At 36.9% G+C, this 22,582-nt stretch overlaps 1 protein-coding gene across 2 annotated transcripts in view; it reads left to right on the forward strand.

The window, feature by feature from the left end:
- The window catches only part of LOC136843156 (cyclin-dependent kinase 9-like), a 50,229-nt gene that overhangs the window by 18,523 nt on the left and 9,124 nt on the right, over nucleotides 1–22,582 (forward strand). For both annotated transcript variants that reach the window (XM_067111209.1, XM_067111208.1), the window contains exons 3-6: nucleotides 2,420–2,510; nucleotides 8,726–8,892; nucleotides 12,819–12,934; nucleotides 18,649–18,787. In XM_067111209.1, the coding sequence (XP_066967310.1) occupies nucleotides 2,420–2,510; nucleotides 8,726–8,892; nucleotides 12,819–12,934; nucleotides 18,649–18,787 (513 nt within the window). The remainder of the gene's footprint in view (nucleotides 1–2,419; nucleotides 2,511–8,725; nucleotides 8,893–12,818; nucleotides 12,935–18,648; nucleotides 18,788–22,582) is intronic.

Genomic DNA, 22,582 nt, shown 5'->3' on the forward strand with positions numbered 1-22,582 from the left:
CTTTTACATAATGATTTCTTCCCAATTTATTGTAAGAAAATTTTTTATTAATTTGTATCAAGAGCATTGGAATGGTATAGGAAAAAATAAAATGAAAGAAATTACAGATGTTATATTTCCTTGGGAGTATGGCAGTATGCCTAGAAGATGGGAGACGGCTCTTTGCTGCTTAAGGATTGGGCATACTCACCTAACACACAGCTTTTTGATGGCCAGGGAGAATCAACCTTTTTGTGAGAATTTTCTGGTCCCCTTGACTGTGAGGCACTTGCTGGTTGAGTGCCCCAGTCTTGGGGATATTAGAAGTCATTACCTCTCTGAGGCTCTTGGTCGGGATGGCAGGTTCATCCTTGCCAAGATCCTTGGAGAGGATGTGGTGTATGATGTCGGTGGCATTTTTAGATTTGTTATCAATGCCGGTCTTCTCCCATTTTCTTTTATCTTTTTATTGTTTTTAGAATAGCTGTTGTTCATTTAATTGATATTGGCATCGATGACCCAGTTGTCACAATGCCAGATAACTCAGAATCATTCATTCATTCATGTTGTCTTCAGTTCTGTGTCATGGTAACCGGAATATTGCTCACAATTTAAATTTGAAAGTGGTTTTCAATCTTTTGAGCTGGAAACTTCTAATTTTCCCACCAGGGTTTACGATGAAATGTGGACATAACCTTAAGGATTCAACATTACCTCAGTATGAGTCTCTAGATAAGGAAACTTAGGAACTTGATGACACTCGCCTTTAGCTCTTGTGACAGTAAAGCATATTAGTAAGCTTCATGCTGTTTCTTGTAAGTGGGCTTTGTTTTAGTGGAAACCTTTTTTTTTTTTTTCTTTGCTTATAGAAAAGAAAGTGAAAGCCCTTCCCAGATTTGTGGCTGTGCCTAATGTAACTGCTTTCGTGGGCAGTGAAGAAATATCTTTGTTATGTCCAGTTAGAACTCCAAGGGTGGACCTGGATAGATTAACCCTTAAGAGGAGTTAAGAATTTATACTGTGATGTTAGGAGGCCAAACTCTCTTATGTCCAAGAATGCTTGATTAAGCCAATGCTCACAGAGTTGATTCTGAGCTTTTACCGTTTTTTAAATTAAAGCCTCATGGCGTCAATGCAGTAAGCACGTCTTTATTTCCCTTAAAACCTTTCATTAGGGATGGTTGTCAGCTCAATGGAGCTGTAACTGCCTTTGCCTCACATTATTTGCAAAATGTTCAAATGTAGATGATATGCATAGAGCCCTTAGCCCTATTGTTGCGGCCGGGACACTTTCTCATGAACCAGATATGAGAGTAACCTTGCTTTCTATCTCATTGTTAGTTGTTAAGAAATCCTGCTATTGAATTTTGGGAGCATGAAGGTACACAATGGTGTATAGGAGCATACCTTCATATCTGAAGGTGGTTGTTTTTAGTTTTGGGTTGTCAGTTATGGGCTTTCGACTCAGGCACAGGCACAGTAAGTATCGTCTGACAGTTCTCGCTATGAGGGCCTTACACCCTGCTGGGGTTCCAGCATCAGGCAACAGTGCTTACCAGTAAGGATCACACAACAGGCAGGAATGTTTTTAAGCTTTTTCCCCTCATTAAAAAGCATTTAGTTCACTTGGTGGAACGTTTCTTGTACTTACCATCCTCGTTCAGTGTGGTAGTCAGCTAACTTTAACAGTAGGTAAGATTCATTGCAAATAATGAACATTTTTATGATAAAATTAATTATTTGGATACATAACTACTGTTAAAGTGGAAACCCACCCATAAACATTCCAATACCACCTGGTGGGAAGTAGGTGATTACAGAGACAGTCCTAGCAGGTTAGCCAAGCATTATTTTGTTTCATTTGAATGCTGATTGCACCTAATGGCACAAAGATATAAGCTAACTTGAACAGTAGGTAAGTACATGTATTCAGATAATTAATTTTATCACAAAAATTTTCATAATTTTTAAAACACTTATGAATTATTTATTGGCTTGAAGGCAGTTACCAAGATGAAGAGTGAGTCAGGTAGTTGACAGTACTGGGGAATTTTTATAGCATCTTACTCCCCAGGAGTTGCTTTCTGCCTTCTGGTATTTTCTTTTCCATTCTCAGCTGTCTGTCAGATTTTTAAACCATCATTCTACAATTTTTTTTATCTTCATGGATGAATCCTTCAAGCCATAGTCTAGTTGATTGATTTTGTAATGACAGTGAATGAGAGACATTAAAATTTTTCTTGTAAATTGAAGCCATGTTTACCTGTATTTTGGTTCTAATAAAACTACTGCACCAAAGAAGAGAGAAGATTTCTCAGCTGTTTGTGAATACATATTCAAAAGCCTCTTACTTGCGGCTTTGTTATGCTGGTTAGTTTTTTCCACTCTTTTGACATACCTTTTGAAATCTGTATAATATATAGCAGCATGTCTCTTCCAGTTCCCCATTACTGCCTTGAGAGAAATCAAGATTCTTCAACAGCTGAAACATGACAATGTTGTCAAACTCAATGAAATATGTCGTACAAAGCGTAAGTATAGCATTAAATTTTGTATTTTTAGTGCAGTAATAAGTGTTAAAAATTTAGTGTTGTATATTTATGGTGTGAGGTATTGAATGAAGTCATTTACTTTCTGTGGTAAAAATCTGATTAGGAAATACCCCTAAGGCCAACAGCTCCAATGGAAACTTTCCTTGAGTAAAAGAATGAAGTTATAATTTCATTTATCATCCAGTAGGTCCCTTCCAGAAGCATCCATTGTTGGAGGCACCATATTCTGTTCTGTATCTGGAAATTTGGTCTTGCATTCTTTGAAATATGCGTTTAAATTGTATAAAATTTTTATACTGCATGTTGCTATGCCTTGGTATCATTTAATTGTTTTACTTGTTGATTTCCCTCCATAGCAGTTTCACAAGCTGGCCATAATGGGTATTGGTAAATATATCATGAAGAGATATCTCTGTTTAGTTGTTTTATTGACCGTAGCTTCTTAATTTTATAGGTTATTACAAAGAATTCCATATACTGTAAGACGCTCCTCTACTTACGAAACAGTTACATTCTAAATGGCTGTTCGTATCTTGAATTTGTTCATAAGTTCAACTTGGTACAGCATATGCAAAGTCAATACATACAGTACTATTTATGTTTTTTCTTACTAAAACAGAATACTAGTACCGTACTGTATTTTATAGAGCATTTTATTAGTACGAATGCTATATATAAAACCTAACATTAAACAAATTATGATGATAATACAGTAAAGTACAGTTTTTCTTACCTTTGAAACTGGTGTCGTAGGTTTGACATGATGGATGATGACAGGGGGAGAGGCAGTGTGGAATTACAGGGGTGGCAGGTCATCAACGTCAATGTCTTCTTCGGGAAGGATTTCTTCTGCATCACTTTCTTTGGAAAGGATTGCTTTGGCAAGGATTTCTTCATCACTTTCCCTTCATTGGGCAAGGAAGCAGTCAATGGAGGTGGGGAGGCTCTTGATGTTGAAGGCACTGGTTTGAAGAATTTGTCTGTTCTTTTCATCGTATGTACTACGATAACACTGGATAGCATCATTGATTGTTGTTGCTACTTTTGAGAATCTCTCAACATTGGGGTCAACGCTTTTCCTATAAGGGAAAACCCTTCGGCCATCAGTTTTGTTTCAAACTACTGCAAGGGAACTCTTCAAAGTCCTCTTCCCTCAAGCCAAGCTGTAACTTTTCACTTATGTCAACCAGACTGTTAAGGATTCCCTTTGCTGCCTCTTCTTGATTAAACCCTCTGTAGTCATTTACAAACTGTGGGCCATAAGGCTTGCCATGCTCCATTCATTTTTATATTACTCACCTCTTGCCATGCAGCATAAATATTCTTTATACAATTGTAAATGTTGTAACCCTTCCAGAAGTCACACAGGGTCACATCTGGGTCATTTACCTACTTTACTGCTTGCCTGTATGTACAGCGCCCAGATCCAGCTAAATCTTCCAGCTTAGGGCTCTTTGCTTCTGTCTCTCTGTGGCACCTCAAGTGTTCACTCTAGTCCTAGCTCTTATAGTTAATTGAATTCATTTAATAGGCATAAACATCAGTCTATATCTGGAAGACTTGCCTCTTTGATCCCCGTTGAGGGAAAAGTGCACGAAGAACTTAAATATCTTCTCTCTCAGGAACTGGGAATTATCATCTACCTTTAGAAGTCTCAGTTGGCCCCATCGCAAGAGTTCCTCTATTTGGGGTTGAGTCTCAACTTTCGGACTTTTCAGGCTTTTCCGTCTGCCAAGAGAATTGCCAGCTGCCTTCAGACGGTCCACAAGTTTCTAGCCCCTTCATCTTGCTCGGCCCATCAGTTGATGAGCCTACTGGGGACTCTGTCGTCCATCAAGACATACTTCAAGTTAGGCAAACTTTCCATGAGAGTTTTGCAATTCTTCCTCAAAGCCAACTGGGCAGGGAAACACAGCCGGACACATACGTGTTTCCCATCAACCTAAGATCAAGTCAGACCAGCATAGTGGTGGTCCGAACGTAGACTTTCAGAAGGAAAGCCCTTCACCCTCTGAGCCCAGACCTAGACTTCTATTCAGCGGTTCTAGGTTGGGGAGTCCTCTTGGGGAACCGGGAAGTTTCCAGGAAGTGGTTGCCAGAAGAACAGAACCTTCACATCAACATCAGAGAGCTGAAAGCACTACGCCTTTCTGCCCTGGAAGTCTTGGGCTCATCGCAACATTACGATGACTTTCATAGCCCCGTCCTGGCCCATGGAAGAATGGTACCAGGACCTGCTATGGTTGTGGGTGGACTCTCTGAGACTCCTTCCCCTAAAAACCATGTCTACTCACTTTGAGATACCAAAGTGTCGTCCACTCTTGCCTTGGCAGGCTTCAGACTGTCTGGAAGCTTGTCAGAGCGTAAGGGTTTTCAGGACACGCTGCAGAGGCTATTGCAAGATGCAAACGTCGATTTACTAGGCAAGTCTTCCAGACTGCGTGGGCGATTTACCAAAGCTGGTGACTCGGCTCAACGTCTCTTCTTCTGAGACATCTGTGACCCAAATTGTGGATTTCCTTCATTCTCCGAGGAGATCTAGGAATCTCTCCCCCTCCACCATTTAGGGGTACTGAGCTGTGTCAAGCTCAGTGTTTAAACATGGGCCCTGAATCTTGCGTCAATCCTAGATCTTAATGACCGCGTCAAGTCCTTTGATACGTCTAAGCAAAGAAAGGAAGATCCAGGGTCTTGGAACCTGGATGTAGTGTCGAAGTGGCTAACAGGTCCCAAGATCCTCGTGGCCTTGGCTACTGCTAACATATTAGCGAGTTCGAAGTCATTGATAAAGGGTAGATTTTTTTTTTTACGAGATGCAGTTTGCTACTTTACCTGTGGTTTTTAACCAAGAACGAGGACCCTTCCAAGCTCTGGTCCAGTTCTTTCTCCATTAAGACCTTAACGGATACCTTGGCTCTGAGGAAGAAGTGAGAGTTCTTTGTCCTGCTAGGACCTTAAGGTATTTCCTGAGCAGGACCGAGATGATCAGAGGACCATCCAGTGACCTCGGGTGCTCTGTCAAGAACCCATCTCACCCTCTGGCTAAGAACACGTTGTCCGTCTTCATCAGAGACTTAATTCCTGAGGTGCACTTTCAGATTCAGGAGGACATTTTGCCTACTTTTAAAGTGAAAGCTCTTGATGTCAGGGCAGTCTCTGCCTTATTAGCTTTCAGGCACGTATGTCCCTCACTTCCATTCTGCAGTCAGCCTACTGGAAGTGCGAACCAGTCTTTGCATCTCACTATTTGAAAGAAGTTATAACAGTGTTTGAAAATTGCAGTACCTTGGGGCCATTATCAGTGGCTGGCATGGTATTGTGGGAGTAAACAAGGGAATCTCTCTTTTTCTCCGACTATCTTTTTGCCTTGATGTAAGGTGTCGAATTTTCTGGAGTGAGGGGGTACAATGTACCTGGAGTAACCACCAGTCTCAGTGGATGGGTTTTGGTGTTTTCAGTGTAGATGAAAGCGTTGTCTGGTTGTTTTTTATATTGTTACTGTACCCAGGGCAAGGACACTTGTGTATGCTTTGCCAGTGAACAGGCCTATCCTCAGCTGCAAAGCTCCCACTCAAGTAGAGGCGACCCACCGCTCAACTGTCACGCCACTACAGGTTAGGATGAGCACAACCAGAGGCAGAATTCACCTGCAGTAGCTCTCTTACTAGGTAAGGAAACAACAAGCATTGTTTCAGTGCTAGCAATTTTTCTATTTCAAAGTCATTACCATGCCTTAATGTTTTGGAATAGAATATGTCCATGTATCCCACCCCCTTTCAATGTGGGATTCATCTATGTACAGTAATTACTTGGTAAGTTACTTATATGAAAATGATGTTTTCATAATACTGTAAAAGTAAGTTTCATTTATACTTATAAAGTAACTACAGAATCAGAGCCTACCCTCCTCCCCTCTCATGTACATAGGGCACAAACAGAATGAACTTTTATGCTAAGTCATTTCCCGTACTCCTGTTAGTGGGTGGGGATTGTCACCTACACAAAACTATTGAAGTGCTACCTCAATTTTTTAAATAAAGGCTGCTGCGCAAGTTAGAAACTACGTAGAGCTATGTAATTACTTGGTAAGTATATATGGAACTTAATGTCATTATGAAAATATATTTGCACTAATGCAGGAACAAGGCAGACAGTAGAATATGTCTTTGAGCAAAGGCGCAACCTTGATATCGATGGTTGCAATGTAATGCAGTGTTGGTAGATTCCCTCTGTCTACGGAGTTGATTTTTTCTGTTGGAGTGATTGCTAAAACCAAAGAAGTGCAGGATGTCATGGAACAGTCAACCTCCAAATTATTGGTCAGCACTTTTGGACCCGAAAGCATTGGGATCAGATCCTTTCATGGTCTACTCCTCTTTAGTCTCAGCTGGCCTGGTTTTTGACATTTTGGATTTCTGAGTAGTCCATTCAAGGTTCCTTCTGTTGTTAGAGCTAATGAGTTAACACCTCTTCAGTCACTGCCACCAAAACCTACAGCTTCGCTAGTTGCAGACATTCAAGTGACAATGCCACAAGAGATAATTTTCAGCAGAGCAGATAAAGTATTGCCAGGCCTGGAAAGACATCAAGTTCCAGCCTCTGCCAGGCTAAGGGACTCTTATTTGGTAGTTAGAACAAATTGAGTGGGACAAAACCTCTCAGTGCCAGTTACAGTACAGTACCTCAGTAGAGGTAGAAGATTATCTCTTTCAGCTTTGAAAGGGCTGAGGATCTATTCATTCCCAAATTTGAGTCCAAGCAGAAGTTGGGTTAATCAGTCTTTACATACCAGAATTTGGGAAGGGAGGTGCCAGTGAGATCCTAGAATCTTGGGTCTCAATACTGGTCTTTTAAGTAAGTGATTCTCTTGATCCCACTAGGCTGTTATCCATAAGGAGCTCATGTGTAAAGGCAGCTTTCCTTTTATGTTTAGCCAGTACTCATAGTTTGAGTGAGCCTCCATGCTTTATACAGCTGGGTCTCACATACCAAAGTTGCATAGTATAAGTATGTCTTTCATATCAGGTTATGTGGTTGAAATGCTGACAACTTCCTCACTGCCATAAGCATCCCTTATTTGTTATCCTTTGCTACTTGTGCGGCTACATAACAAGAAAAATTTCACGCTTATCCAGTGTTGCCTTGAGAGAACTTCAGCATTTAGAAAGGAGTTTCTTGGTTTTTTGAGGGATTTTTGTTTTACTATTTGGTTTAGTTAAAAGTAAAGTATCCAAGAGCTGCTCCTTTTTGGCTGAGAAGGGTAATCTTATTTGCTTATCCGTCCACCCCAGTTTCAAATTCAAACATCCAGATTGAAATTTTTAGGAGTCATGAGTTCAAGGTCATTGCAACCCCTATTGCTTTTAAAGTGAACACCAATATGAATTTGCTTCTGAACATGGTTATGTAAAGATTTCCCATTCACTTTTGCATAGTTTTTCTTGGAGGACACAACCCAGAGTAATTCATTTTCATTCCATTGATCGCTTGGTGGAAGCAGGTTAAGTCTTTTCTCTACCTGAAAAAGGAAGGTGGGGTGACATTCATTACCCTCTTTATACTCATAAAGCATCCCTTGACCTTTTGCTGTATGCACTTCCATGGGCCAGGTAGGAATGTAACCCACAGCTTTGCCATTATGACCCTGTCTTCACCCTGGCCCCATTGTTAGACTCAAGACTTCATTTAAACCTTGCAACCTTTATTTAGCAGATAATGATTCTCTCAACACAAGTCCATCCCACCTAGTGCATTATGAAGTAATCGGTTTTCTATTGAAACATGTTTTTTAACAAAATTAATTTTTTCACATAAAATCCATTACATGGGAAAAAATTTGCCCTCCACATCAATCCCACTAAGCAGCAGCTGGTTCAGACTACTGTACATAGACAGTGACTAGTTTCCATAACTGGAAAATGTTCAGAGACTCAACTTCACTCTTATATAGGTATAAAGGGAACCCCCTTCTGGAACATGTCTGGAGATTGCTACAACCACAGTTTGAGTTTTTACATGAAAAAAATTATTTTTGAAAATTCCTATTCTACTTTGTTTTAACTTAGTCATGGAACACATTTAGTCAGTAGATTATGTTCTAACCTTGTCATGGAACACATTTTGTCAATAGATTATAGGAAGAAAATTGTTCTAGGCTTTTACAGAAATGTGCATGAATTTAATTTTTATTTCAGCATCAGCCTACAACCGGTGGCATTCTACTTTCTACTTAGTATTTGATTTTTGTGAACATGACCTTGCAGGATTGCTGTCAAACTATAATGTAAAATTCAGCCTTGGTGAAATCAAGAAAGTGATGCAACAACTTTTAGAAGGCTTATTTTATATCCACAGTAGTAAGGTTAGTTGATTTTTATATGCTTTTTATAATCTGTAAGTATGTATTGCAGGTCATTCTCAACAACTTGCAGGTCTCTCTTAGTTATATGATGAGGTTAGAGGTTGTGATATTATATACCAGTTTAATGAAAGACAGTAGCTAAGATCTATTTATTATACAAACTGGCCCTATGCATTATGAGTTACATACACTGTGTTTTAGTACTTTTAATGCTTTTATTTAACTTTGCTATTGCACACACAATGAAGCAGAATGAAAATCTGACTTTTGTTATATGTTTAAGAGTGTGTAGCTTCATGTGTCCATATCAGACAAACCATTGCCTTTGAAAACCTTATGCTTCAGTTAAAAGTTTGTATCCTAATACAGAAATGTCTCTCATATCTACAGTAATAGAGCTAAGGCCCTGCCAGATATGGTAAAAATCTGGATAAGGGAAAAAAACACTCGCTGGATGCAAAACAGCAACTCTGTACTCACACTCCCCCTACGTTGTCAATGCTACATAACTGTAAACAATAAGTATGCTTATAAACAACAGTTTTTGAGGTGAAACTTACCCTCTATCATTAGCTTTATCTGCAGCTACTTGGCACAGGTTTGACAAGTGTTAAAATTGACTGTGCGACAAGTGTTAAAATTGAAAGAATCTTTATTGAATGCTCCCAATAGTTACCCCACCCTTTGGAGGGTGGGGGTAAGACAGTGAATGTTTTGTTTATCAATCTTCCCTAGTCAACAAATACGGTCAGCCGTTTAGACAAGTGTTCTAAAATTTGGGTGTTTTCTTGGTTAACGAATGGGTTGTCTGGATTTTGGTCTATATTCGGCAATAAGGAATCGAAATCTGGTAGATTATGTAAGGTAAGTGGTTGCAAGACCAGATTTGGGTTAATTGACGTACATAAGCATGAACTATGCATGGATCATTGAGAGGTGAGTTGCAGTTCGGACAACCTTTGTGATCATTGCAAGGATTGGTCTTTGGAAGAGATGGAGAAGATGATAACCTGCTGAACTGAAAGAGAAGGATAGACTTGGGAGAAAGTAAACAGAACAGTCTTTAATCTAGTTTTTTTTTAGAACTACTAAAGAGATCAGTCTATAGTTTCTTCTCTAGTGGATATAGATCCCTCTACACCCAAATACCAGCTCAGGGTAGTAGGCTAGATATAATGCAGTCAGATATTGGCTCTGTTAAATTTAGAGTTGAATGTTGTGTAACAGTTTGAGTCTTTGTTAAATCTAGAGTTGAATTTTGTGTGACAATTTGAGTCTTTTGCATGGGTGTGTCCAGTGCACTGGTAGGGACAGTGTCCCCTCTTTCCTTTGGCCACTCTGCGGACGCAACCTTACTTGCCACCTCGGCACCCCTGCTGACAGGCCTGGTAATCCAGGGGTTTCCAGACAAGGACTAACATCCCTGGATGTTCAAGAACTGTGCCCTCTGTCTCCTGCCTTTGCTTTCAGTCCTCCATGGACAGAGTTAGATTGTGGTCTCATAAGGACACTAATGGTAAGTCTATATCTTCATTAGGTCTAGATCTTGTGTTTGACCCCTTTGTCCCACAGTTATTCTTGCGATTTGTCCAAGCCAGATAACCAATCGCACTCTGTAGTGAGTGCTGCCGTTGCACCTGCAGCCATCACTTGCAGCCTTGAGTCTGTAGTTAGGCTATCAGGAGTAAGCGTTCATGCCAGTTCTCCCTTTGCTGCAAAGTTTCCACTGAAGTAGTAGGCACTGCACAGCTATACCGCCACACCATTATATGATAAGATGAGCACCAACCAGAGGCAGTATCTTCCTGCAGCAGCTCTCTTATCAGTTAAGGAAACAACAAGCATTGTATCAATGCTAGCAACTTTTTTCTGTTCTCAAATTCATCACCATTCCTAATGTTTTTGGGTGGTTGTGTCCATGCATCCCATCTTCTGTCAATGTGGGAATCAGCTATGTAATTACTTGGTAGGTTACATATATAAAAATGACATTTTATGATAAAATAAAGTTGTGTATATACAGGCAGTCCCTGGTTATTGGTGGGGGTTCCATTCTGATGATGTGACGATAACCGAAAATCAATGATTTTCGGGGCTTTTTCAGCAATTTTCGGCACTTACCGGCATAAAAAATCACTGATTTTCAGTTATCAGCGCCTCTGTTAGGTATGTATTGCTGCCAGTACCCAATTATTGACACTAGTAAGCAGAAATTGGTGATTTTCAGCGCCGAAAATTGCCGATTTTCGTCGCTAGACAAGCATCGTAAAATCTGATCGCCGATAACTGAGCCTGCCGATAACCGGGGGCTGCTTGTACTTACACTTACCAAGTAATTACATGATCAAAGCCCTCTCTCCTCCCCTTGCATGGACACAGGCATAAACAAATTGAAGCTCTTTGCTGAGTTGTTCCTCTCTTTCCCCCGGAAGGTGGGCGGGGCAAGTCACTTACCCAAAACAAAATAGCACAACCTGCGAATTTCAAAATTTTAGTTGCCATGCTTGTTGAAACTCTAGCTATGTAATTACTTGGTAATATATAAAACTTTATCATAAAATTGTCATTTTATGAGAAATGAAGTTGCCTTTAGTGTCAATTGGGACATGGAGTGGATTAGGGAGTGGTGTAGTTGGTGGGTATGAGGCTGAACTCCAGTAAAATGAAAACACCATTGATTAGTAGATCTTTTACTGATTTTTCACCCCATCCTCCTGTGCAAGTGCATGAGAATCTGCTGAATTAGTCTGAAGTTTTGACCATTCTTGGTGTAATGTTTGACTCACATCTTTTACATCTGATGGAAGTGTCAGCAGATGCTGCATGTTAGTTAGGTATTATGCAAAAGGCCTCATATACTTATAACAATGATAAAATCAACACAACCTGTTTTAGGTCATTTGTCCTTTGAGTACTAGCATACTGTTCTCCAGAATGGATGTCTACTTCTGTCGGAGATTTATCCCTTTTATATAGAGTGGTTCTTGGTGGTAGGTTTCTGTTTCTTAACATTGGCATTAAGTTATGACTTGGTCCATCCCAGCCCATTTTGGGATTCGTGGAAAAAAGGTTTGCAAGTACATAAAAATACTTCATACAGTACTGTATGAAGTTCCTCACTTACACATGAAATTACCAGGTTACTATATTTTAAGGAAATGACAAGAAATATTGTCTTCCCTATCTTAAACAACTGTAAGAATTGTAAAAGCATACACAGCATAGGTTAGTGGTCATAGAGAGATATCATTCCCATATTTTCTGTGTCAAAGATGATGTTGTTTTTCCTGAAAGAAGTCTCAGAAATTTACTGTGTATCCTAGAGGTTGAAAGTTACATTTTTCACAGGCTGATTTTAATCCCAGAGGAAGGTTATTTTTACTAGATGGTAATCAGAACTGTGTATATGACTCCTGAATAAGCATATAAATTATACATATTTTACATAGTAAATAAACAAAAGTAGTAGCATGAGTGTTGTGTGTTGTATATCAATATAACTAGTATTCTCACTCTCCTCCAATGATCTTGACTTTTAAGAGAAAATTATTAGCTGTTAAAAGTAAATTTCATGTTAAAAGGTTCACCAGTAAATGTACTAATGTAATCAGGCATGATCATGTGGTGTGTTTACAAATGGTAAGGATGTGCAAAGTATATTCAGGTTATAAAATTACAGTGATTATTCTTATTTTCAATATCTGTACTGTCTGAATTATAATTTTCATAGTATTTTGATTTTCTTTTATTTTGGATGTCATCTTGATGGTTTTGAAGTGGAAGATATCTCTTTGTTTTCAATAATAGAAGAGTAATGGACTTCAAAAATATTATAAAAGGGAATACAGATATTATAAAAAGCAGAAGTCCTAATGTAATGGTACTTGATGTAGTCATTTTCTGGGGTTTCTGGGGTTTCATTTCAGATACTTCATCGAGATATGAAGGCTGCTAACGTTTTGATCACAAAGACTGGAACACTGAAGTTGGCGGATTTTGGCCTGGCAAGAGCATTTTCACAAAGGAATGGTCAGCCTAATAGGTATGCCACTTTGATTTATTTATTATCTCAAGCCTCAGGAGATGCATGAAGTATTGAAGGTGGTGTACATTTTGACTATCCCAGTCTACATTTCTATGGTTAGTTGTGTTTTTGTTCCTAATGATGATAATTCCAAGTCATTCAGGTAAAGGCATCCTGATCCTTTGACCCTTCATTGCCCCCACAAACTTTCCTTGGCTCCAAAATTTATTTTTTTAGGTTTTTAGTGTGTATGGACCAGACAGCTGTTAGAAATCATTTATCTCATAATTCAATTCAGTTTTCACAGTTAAAGAATCATGTGATGTTTTCATCATGTTGGTCACCAGGGAAGGGGAATTTGTCAATGGATGCAGTGCTAGATTTATTTCATATTTGTTACACTGTGAATGTACTAGCATTCATTTTCTTACTTGGAGTGAATATTAGCTTGACAGAACAAATGTAAATACAACATTTAATTTTTATGTGACAGCTTAAAATGAAAAACATAATGTATTCAGTAACAAAAGTCGTCCACTTTTATAATGCAAGCAAAGAAAAAATGGGAATTTTCAGATCCTCTTTTCATATGAGAGAGAGAGAGAGAGAGAGATTTGGGTATGCAGTTGAAGGAGACAATTGTTCCTTTCATTTAGACACAAGTTAACATTACATTTGATAACCTGATATTTTTGTGGCCCTTACATCCAGGTCGCTAGCAGTGCAAGGGGGTTTTTTTTGTGTCTGTGGGAAGTGATCTACTTTGTAAAGTCTCACAGCCATCTGTGGTTTGACTTGGCTGATCTTTTGGTGTTGTTTCTTGAGTGGATCATTTGATTTCTTATTTGAAAATGGACATCCTCTTCTAGGTGCACATTCCCTCCCCCTTCTGTTGAGTGACACAGACAAAGGCATCCTGAAGGACAGGAGGAAATGTCTTTTCTCCTGTGAAATGTATTTAACCTTGAAATCTCTTTGATAGGTCAACCAAGCCTGATTGGTAGTCATTATCAGTCAAGGAAAAAATGAATGTATGATCATTTTTCTTTGATCAGTGGGATTCTGTGCAATGATAAAAGACAATCTGCCAGATCAGCACTCCCCACTTTTTTTTTTGTTTATACTGTTTGACTGTGGAATCTCTGCAACTTCCTGCAGTGCAGTGTGAACTGGTTGACTTTGAGGAATGGTGAAGAGCATGGTCACACCTTTATTATCAAACCATTTGACCACTGTCAGCTGACTACCATACCCAATGACACTTCCTGTCAAGTTCCTCGACCTTTCTTATTATTTGATGCTCATTTTGGTCCTCAGAGTCAGCGTGGTGTAACTACCCCACAGAATCCTCTTTCAGCTAAATGTTTTTGAAGTGGAACAGAGATAAACCAATGATCGAAATATTGGAGGTGATTATGATTGTTTGATATTATTTCAGCCTAGTGCAAAACAGTTGAAGATGCATGAGGTCTGGAATACCTTCTTTATTCGCAGGTTGGATGAACTCTGTATAAGGAATGAAATTGTGAGTAAGACCCCCAAAGTCTTCAAGAACAAAGAACTTGAACCCCCCACATTTTGGGCTTCAAAGTTAAATATTGTTTCATGGTATGCCTTCCTTAGAAAGGTACTATCTGCTCATCAATCCAAATATTTTGTTGCATTAGAAGTTCTTGAAACTTCTTTCTCAAGTGATGTACTGTTGGTCTAACCTTGAAGAGCTAATCATTGTTTATCTCGTCATTATTATCCCTGATATGTAGGTTTGATTTTATAGTCTCCCATTTATTTCTGCTCATGACCATAGCAGTGTAATCTCTGTACCTTCCAAACACTTCCCCAGACCATTGAAGACATGTTTTAATTTAAGGTATGGTGAAATGTAACCCAACCATTGCTCAAGTTCCTCCCTAGTAAGATTTAGTGGTTTGTTTATAGTCTGTGAAGCAAAGAGATTTGGCTGATGGACCATATCATCTAAGAATTCTGAAGTGAAGAGCTTCTTGAAATAACACACTGGATTTCATAAATATACGTCAGAGAAATTACAGTCACCCCCTGGTCTTCTTGTGGAATAGGGACCACAGCCACCGTGAATAACTAAAATCTGGAAAGAGTTGACACCCCCTCTAAAAACACTTTTAACTGTCCATTTTAATAGTTCAAACACCAAAGACCCCCCCCCTCTAAAAACACTATAACTGCCTATATTAATCATTCTAACACTTAATATACCTTAAACTATCATCCTACACCAAATTTACCTTAACCTATTATCCTAAAACATTTCAATATCATCTTACAACATTACCCTAAAAAATATATGGCTTACAGCTTCGTGTAAAAACTAATCAAGTTGCCCCAGAGAGAGAGAGAGAGAGAGAGAGAGAGAGAGAGAGAGAGAGAGAGAGAGAGAGAGAGAGAGAGAGAGAGAGAGAGAGAGAGAGAGACTGCCCAGGATCCTTCATGTCAATATGTCAAAATGATTGACAGTTAGGGCTACACCCCTCTCCTGCTTATCAACCAGAAAGAGACTGGGAATTCCACAGAATTATGCTAAAATCTTACCTAATTTACTCTATATTCTTAGTTATCGAAATGCAAAAAGTTGTAATTATAGCATGGAAAATATGAAAAAATGAATGACAAAGTAACATCACGTTTATCTTTAAAACTATACAAAACAAATAAATATACATGTTACATATCCTTGAAAAATATCTCTTTCTCTCTTGTCTCAGTGATAAAAAAAATACAAGTCACCCTTCTGACTAGTATACACAAAGCATCTGAGCTACAATCTTTGTGATTTTCTATTTTGAACCCTTCCAGCCAGCAGCATGTCATCAGAGAGAGAGGGGGGGGGAGTTGCTACAAGCTATGTGATTGGCTACTTCGAACCCCTCCAGCCAGTAGCGTGTTGTCATGGAGCCTACGTCAAAGCAGTAAAAAAATATGTAATGTACATATGTATGCATGAGCACATTCAATGGCTCTGTGAACTTCCTGGAGTTTGTTTCATATTGTTATGTTATTGATGCAGTAATTCATATTTTGTTAAAGTATAAATACAGTACAGAGAGAGAGAGAGAGAGAGAGAGAGAGAGAGAGAGAGAGAGAGAGAGAGATAAGGGGGTTTGCCTTATGTTAAATAGCAAAATAGTGAAATTATTCATGAATTATTATCGAGGCCTAATAATGAGACAATCACAAATAAGGAAGTAGTTAAAGACCTTGGTGTGATGCTGAATAGGAATATGATATGCAATGATCAAATAACAATACTATTGGCAAAATGCAGAGCAAAGATGGGAATGTTGTTCTGGCACTTCAAAACAAGAAAAGCCAAACACATGAGTATGCTTTATAAAACGTATGTACGTAGTCCACTTGAATATTGCAATATGATATGGTACCCACACTACCAAAAGGATATTGCACAAAGAGACTAGCATTGATAATGCAGCATCTATTCAATGCGATACCAGCCCATCTGAGGAACATATCAGGAGTGAGCGTAGATGTGTTTAAGAATAAGCTCGACAAATATCTAAGCTGCATCCCAGACCATCCAAGAGTGAAAGCTGCAAAATATACCTGAAGATGCATTAGCAATTCTCTGGTAGACATCAGAGGTGCCTCACACTGAGGGACCTGGGGCAACCCGAATGAAATGTAAGGTCTGTAAGGTAAGGTCTCTCTCTCTCTCTCTTTTGCCCGTGCCAGCACAAGAATGGCTGAATGTAAGTTGTAGTGGTAATTCTCTCTCTCTCTCTCTCTCTCTTTCTCTCTCTCTCTCTCTCTCTCTCTCTCTCTCTCTCTCTCTCTCTCTCTCTCTCTCTGGCTGGAAAAGGGTACTAATATTTAAGATGACTTTGAAATGATAATAATATAATTTCAAAGATTAATACAGTAGTAATAGGATAATAATTTAAGCTGTATTTGATGTAGGATGATACTTAAAGTAAAAATGGGTGGAGCACTGTAGTTCTGTGAAATTTTAAGTCTTTTTCTTTTTCTCTCTTTGGCTCCAAAACAGCAGAATGGTAAAATTTTGGAGGGTTTTTATGAAAGGCTCAATAAAAATGCAGGTTACATTATTTTCAAGATACCCAAAGGATACTCAAAGGATTAAAAGTAAGGTTTTCCTATGATTTTCGACGATTATTTCGGTTTACAACGATTTTCAGCTTACGATGCGGCGTCAGAATGGAACCCCTGTCGTAAACTGGAGACTGCCTGTACTCTGTGTAGATTTCCAAAAGGTATTTGACCAGATGCCTTTTAAAAGATTAATGGTAAAAGCAAGTAGTCAAGGTATCATAGATTACGTAGGAGATTGGATAGAAGACTAGCTAAGTAATGGAAAAAACAATTGAGACAACAATTGAGACATCCTCTCATTAGCAAAATGTCACAAGTGTTATGCTTCAGGGTTCAGTTTATGGCCCTTCGTCTTTATTATCTAGAACTTAAGATGGCAGATTTATCAAATTGCAGGGTTATTGATGCCACAAAAGTGGGTAGCTGTGATGGTAATGATACAATAGTGAAATAGTTGCAAGACTTGAAGAGGATATCTTAGGTCAGTATAAGGGCGTGCACTCACTATAGATAAATGCAATCATTTACATAGGTTTTTTTTATAATGATGCCAGTTATGACTTACTTGACAAGGTGACAGAGTTCTTATCAGGCAGTGGATCTTAGAGGGATTCACTAGTGACATACAGTCATCTGGAAGGCATTATGGTAGGATAAGGTGTGATGATATCAGGGGGTTATCTGTAACCTAAATGAGATGTCTAATGATTTAGCAAACACCATGGAAGAGAGCAAGGAGATAACTCTGTAACAAAAACTCCAGACATCCTAGGCTGTAGAGTAATTCATAAGATTGGTTACTGGATAACCTGGTGTGATAGAGGTAGATGCAGTTGGGTAGCAGCCCTGAAAAAGTCCTTAAGCTGCCTTCTTTGAAAGAAGGCATATACTGTTGAGCTGCCTTCTTTGAAAGAAGGCATATACTGTTGAGTCTGGATGAAATTGGTACTTGCAGCACAAAGGAAGTCCACAAAACTTCTGGTGAAGAAGTCATTTATTGTGGTTAGGGTGATCAGAAAAGTTGATTTGGAATCGCAGTGCTTCTTGCACCTTGCTTTACCTGGGCAGGACAGGAGTAGGGCAGTTTTTATGGTTGTCATTTTCAGTACCATCCTGGACAATGATATCACCATCAAACAACATATAGTACCATATCAAAAAAGTTATAATACCTAGCATCCATGCTTTCATCATGTAGTTAGTCACAGACATCCTCAGTAATACTGTATTATCACAGATGTTAAGGATGTGATTAAAAATCCTTGGCCTTGAAGCTAAAATTTTGATTAAACTTCTTTTTCAATATACAGGTATCTTAGTTTACGTGCCTGGATCCCATCCCACCTGATTGTTGGGGTGGGATACTTTGTGTAATATTGGATGCTCTGTGTAGTATTGGAGGTTTCCCCTGTCATCTGATGGTTGCTTTGTGTATTTTAATATGCTGTCCAGCTCTTGGTTTATGTGTTAAAGGAAATTAATTTTTAGAAACAAAAACTTTTGAAGTAAATTTAATCAATTACATTCAAAGTGTTAACAGATAAAATGTGCTAATTTGTTAATATCTTATGAGAAAATCTTTTACAGAAATGTTCAATTTTAATTTTAATCATTTCTCATGCCTCTAGGTACACCAATCGTGTTGTTACCCTTTGGTATCGACCTCCAGAACTACTGCTTGGGGAGAGAAATTATGGACCACCAATTGACCTTTGGGGAGCTGGCTGTATTATGGCAGAAATGTGGACAAGAACCCCTATTATGCAAGTAAGCAAAATTAAGGATGAGTTAAGTTTTTACCCGAAAACTTTTTAATTTCCTTTAAATCGTCCAGTTTCACTAACATGATATTTTTAACATATTTTAGAGAATTCATTGTGACTGAAATAATGGAATAATCAGTTATTCTGTAGAACATTGTTCATAAAAGGATATAATTTGTCAGTATTATCAGGTAGTTTTTAAACACAGTTGTCTATCAGTTCTTTTGTCATTTTTGCTCCAGTTATTGAGAGAATAATATGTATTAATGTCAGCTGGGCTCCTTTTAGCACCAGAAGAGTTGTAAGACCCAGACCTTGAGATATACTGTATATATATACAGTAAACCTCCCGTATTCATGAACTCACAATTCGCAGACTCACATATTCACAGATTTCTCTGTGGAACGTATCTACCCATTATTTGCGGAAAATTCGCCCATTCGCGGTATTTTTCACTGAGAAATATTCACTAATTACTGTATTTTCATCTCATTTTCATGAATAAATGCACTTTTTGTGATAAAACTATTAAAATACTCGGGTAATGCTCGAGTTACGATAATTCACTGTAGATAATTCAATTTTGCAATGGGGTAAGCAATTAATACCGATAGACAGTAATATTTATAAAACATTTTAAAATTTTGCACAGGTGCAGGCAGCAGCATAATCAGGCAGTGAGAGAGACCAAATTACAATAGACAACTTTTCCTCCATCTCTTTATCCCATCTGCTAGTTAAAAAAGTAAAAGAGAATGATAAAAGTAATGTTAGTAATGTTATACTCTTGCGTAAATGCATACAGCCATAAACAACTGACCGAGAAACTGTTGTTTTGCTTATAACCGAATCGGATAACAACAGCCGTTTACCTGGTATTTCAACCATCGTACGGTAATAAACAATTACCATGGCTTATAGCACAAATGACATTAAGTAGAATAGGACTGATATATTTTTACATTACAGTAAACCCCCCGTATTCGCGGGGGATGCATACCGCACCCCCCACGCAAATAGCTAAAATCTACGAATACTTAAAACCCCTCTAAAAACACTTAGAACTGCCTATTTTGATAGTTTAAACACAAGAAAAACCCTCTAAAAATGCTTATACCAGAGTATTAGTTTTATCACAAAAAGTGCATTTAGTCATGAAAATTATATTAATATACAGTAATTAGTGAATATTTCTCAATGAAAAATACAGCAAATGGGCGAATTTTCCGCGAATAATGGGTAGATACGTTCCACAGAGAAATCCGCGAATACGTGAGTCCGCAAATCTTGAGAACGCAAATACGGGGTTTACTGTATACCTTATTCAGTATGGATAAAAGATCGTCAAGGAAATATACTGCTAAATTTAAGCTGCAAGTTGTAGCTGAAGCTGAGAAAACAATGTTCAAGCTGCTAAATGACTATACTGTAAATTATCATGCATCAGGAACATGGATGAAACTTGATCATAATTAAAATTGGAGAGAAAGTATTTTAATCAAAACTACTTGGCATGAAAGAACACATTTCTGTTATTTTTACGCCAATAAACAATAAATACATAAAGCTCATATTATGATGAAATCAAGTGAAAATAGTGAACGCAATCTTGAATTTTTTTACACAAAACAAACGTCCCCAAACGGCCATCCTCATCTATTAATGAAAAGATAGATAAATTAATTTCACAACAAGACGTATTTTAGTTATATTTCGACTTAAAAACACTTCATATAATGAAAAATAATTTTGTCCCATATAAATAAAGTATCTAGAGATTTATTTATGCTAAATAGAAGCAAGAAAAGCGCTCTGAACTGAATTAAATACGGTAAAATTAACACCGCATAAACGATTTCCAAACCAAATATATACAATATTATTGGATAGAGCTAATTAAAGCATAACATTTTAAAAGTTGCATATTCATTATGTTGACGTTTGTATAATACGATATGTGAATATAGAGCACAGTATAATGTAGGCTAGGCTACCGTATATGTATACTGTACAATATACCATAGTGTAGGCTAAGCTAATTCTTGTTATTCAGTTTCTCTTTGCACTGAATTATCATAAGTCACTTTGCATGAATCTCGAGAATTAGCTGATATTAATAATTACTATACCGTGTATAGAGAAAACTTTGTAGTGTATGCATGGTACCGAATATGCTAGTGTAGGCTAGGCTAGGCTGTGTTCGAGATACTGTACGTTTTGGTATTTCTATTTTTTTACGTTTTTTCCAACAAAAGATGGGTTTTTTTTTTTAAGCTAACCCCATCATAAGTATAAGCATTTTTAGTTTGTTTTGTGTCTGTTTGAACTATCAAAATAGGCAGTTCTAAGTGTTTTTAGAAGGGTTCCAAGTATTCGCAGGTTTTAGCTATTCGTAGGGGTGTGTGGTACACATCCCCTGCGAATACGGGTTTACTGTATGTATGTATGTATATGTATATATATATATATATATATATATATATATATATATATATATATATATATATATATATATATATATATATATATATATATATATATATATATATATATATATATATATATATATATATATATATATATATATATATATATATATATATATATATATATATATATATATATATATATATATATATATATTATATATATATATTATATATATATATATATATATATATATATATATATATATATATATATATATATATATATATATATATATATATATATATATATATATATATATATATATATATATATATACACACACACACACACACACACACACACACACACACACACACACACATACATACATATACATATATATATATATATATATATATATATATATATATATATATATATATATATATATATATATATATATATATATATATATATATATATATATATATATATATATATATATATATATATATATATATATATATATATATTATATATATATATATATATATATATATATATATATATATATATATATATATATTATATATATATATATATATATATATATATATATATATATATATATATTATAACGCTATATATATCATCATAAATTATTTTATATATATATTTATATATATATGTTATATACAGGTTACACACACACACACATACACACATCCAACAGAAAAACACATATATGGCTATGTAAAATGGCAGAATAATCAAAATTTGGAGGTGTTTTGGATGAAAAGCTGATTAAAAATGTAGTTTACATCATTTTCAATACACCCAAAGCATTAAAAGTAAGATTTTCTTAGGATTTTTGACGATTTTTTGGTTTCCGACAATTTTATATATTTATATATGCATGGTGTAAAAATGGAACCCCATTGTTAACCAGGATATGCCTTTTATATATATATATATATATATATATATATCACAGGCACTCCCCATTTACAGACGGGGTTCCGTTTATTTATGGGTCTGAACTTACAAAATCGCCGTTATTTCAACGCTTTTCGAACATCATCAAAAATCGTTTTCAAAAATCATAAGAAAACCTTACTTTTTAATGCAACTGGGAAATTGGAAAAATGTAATAATGCAAAATTATTGAGTTTTACATCAAAAACCTTCAAATTATGATTATTCTGCCATTAAAAGTAAGATTTTCTTATATTTTTGTCGATTTTTGGTTTCCGACAATTTTCGGTTTACGGAACATGGTGTAAAAATGGAACCCCAATTTCTGATGAATATATTTGATAAGCGCCAGATATATAACGCCGTATATCGGAACCGTATATACCGGGATAT

The sequence above is a fragment of the Macrobrachium rosenbergii genome, chromosome 11, assembly GCF_040412425.1.
Source record: "Macrobrachium rosenbergii isolate ZJJX-2024 chromosome 11, ASM4041242v1, whole genome shotgun sequence".
Taxonomy (NCBI): Eukaryota; Metazoa; Arthropoda; class Malacostraca; order Decapoda; family Palaemonidae; genus Macrobrachium; species Macrobrachium rosenbergii.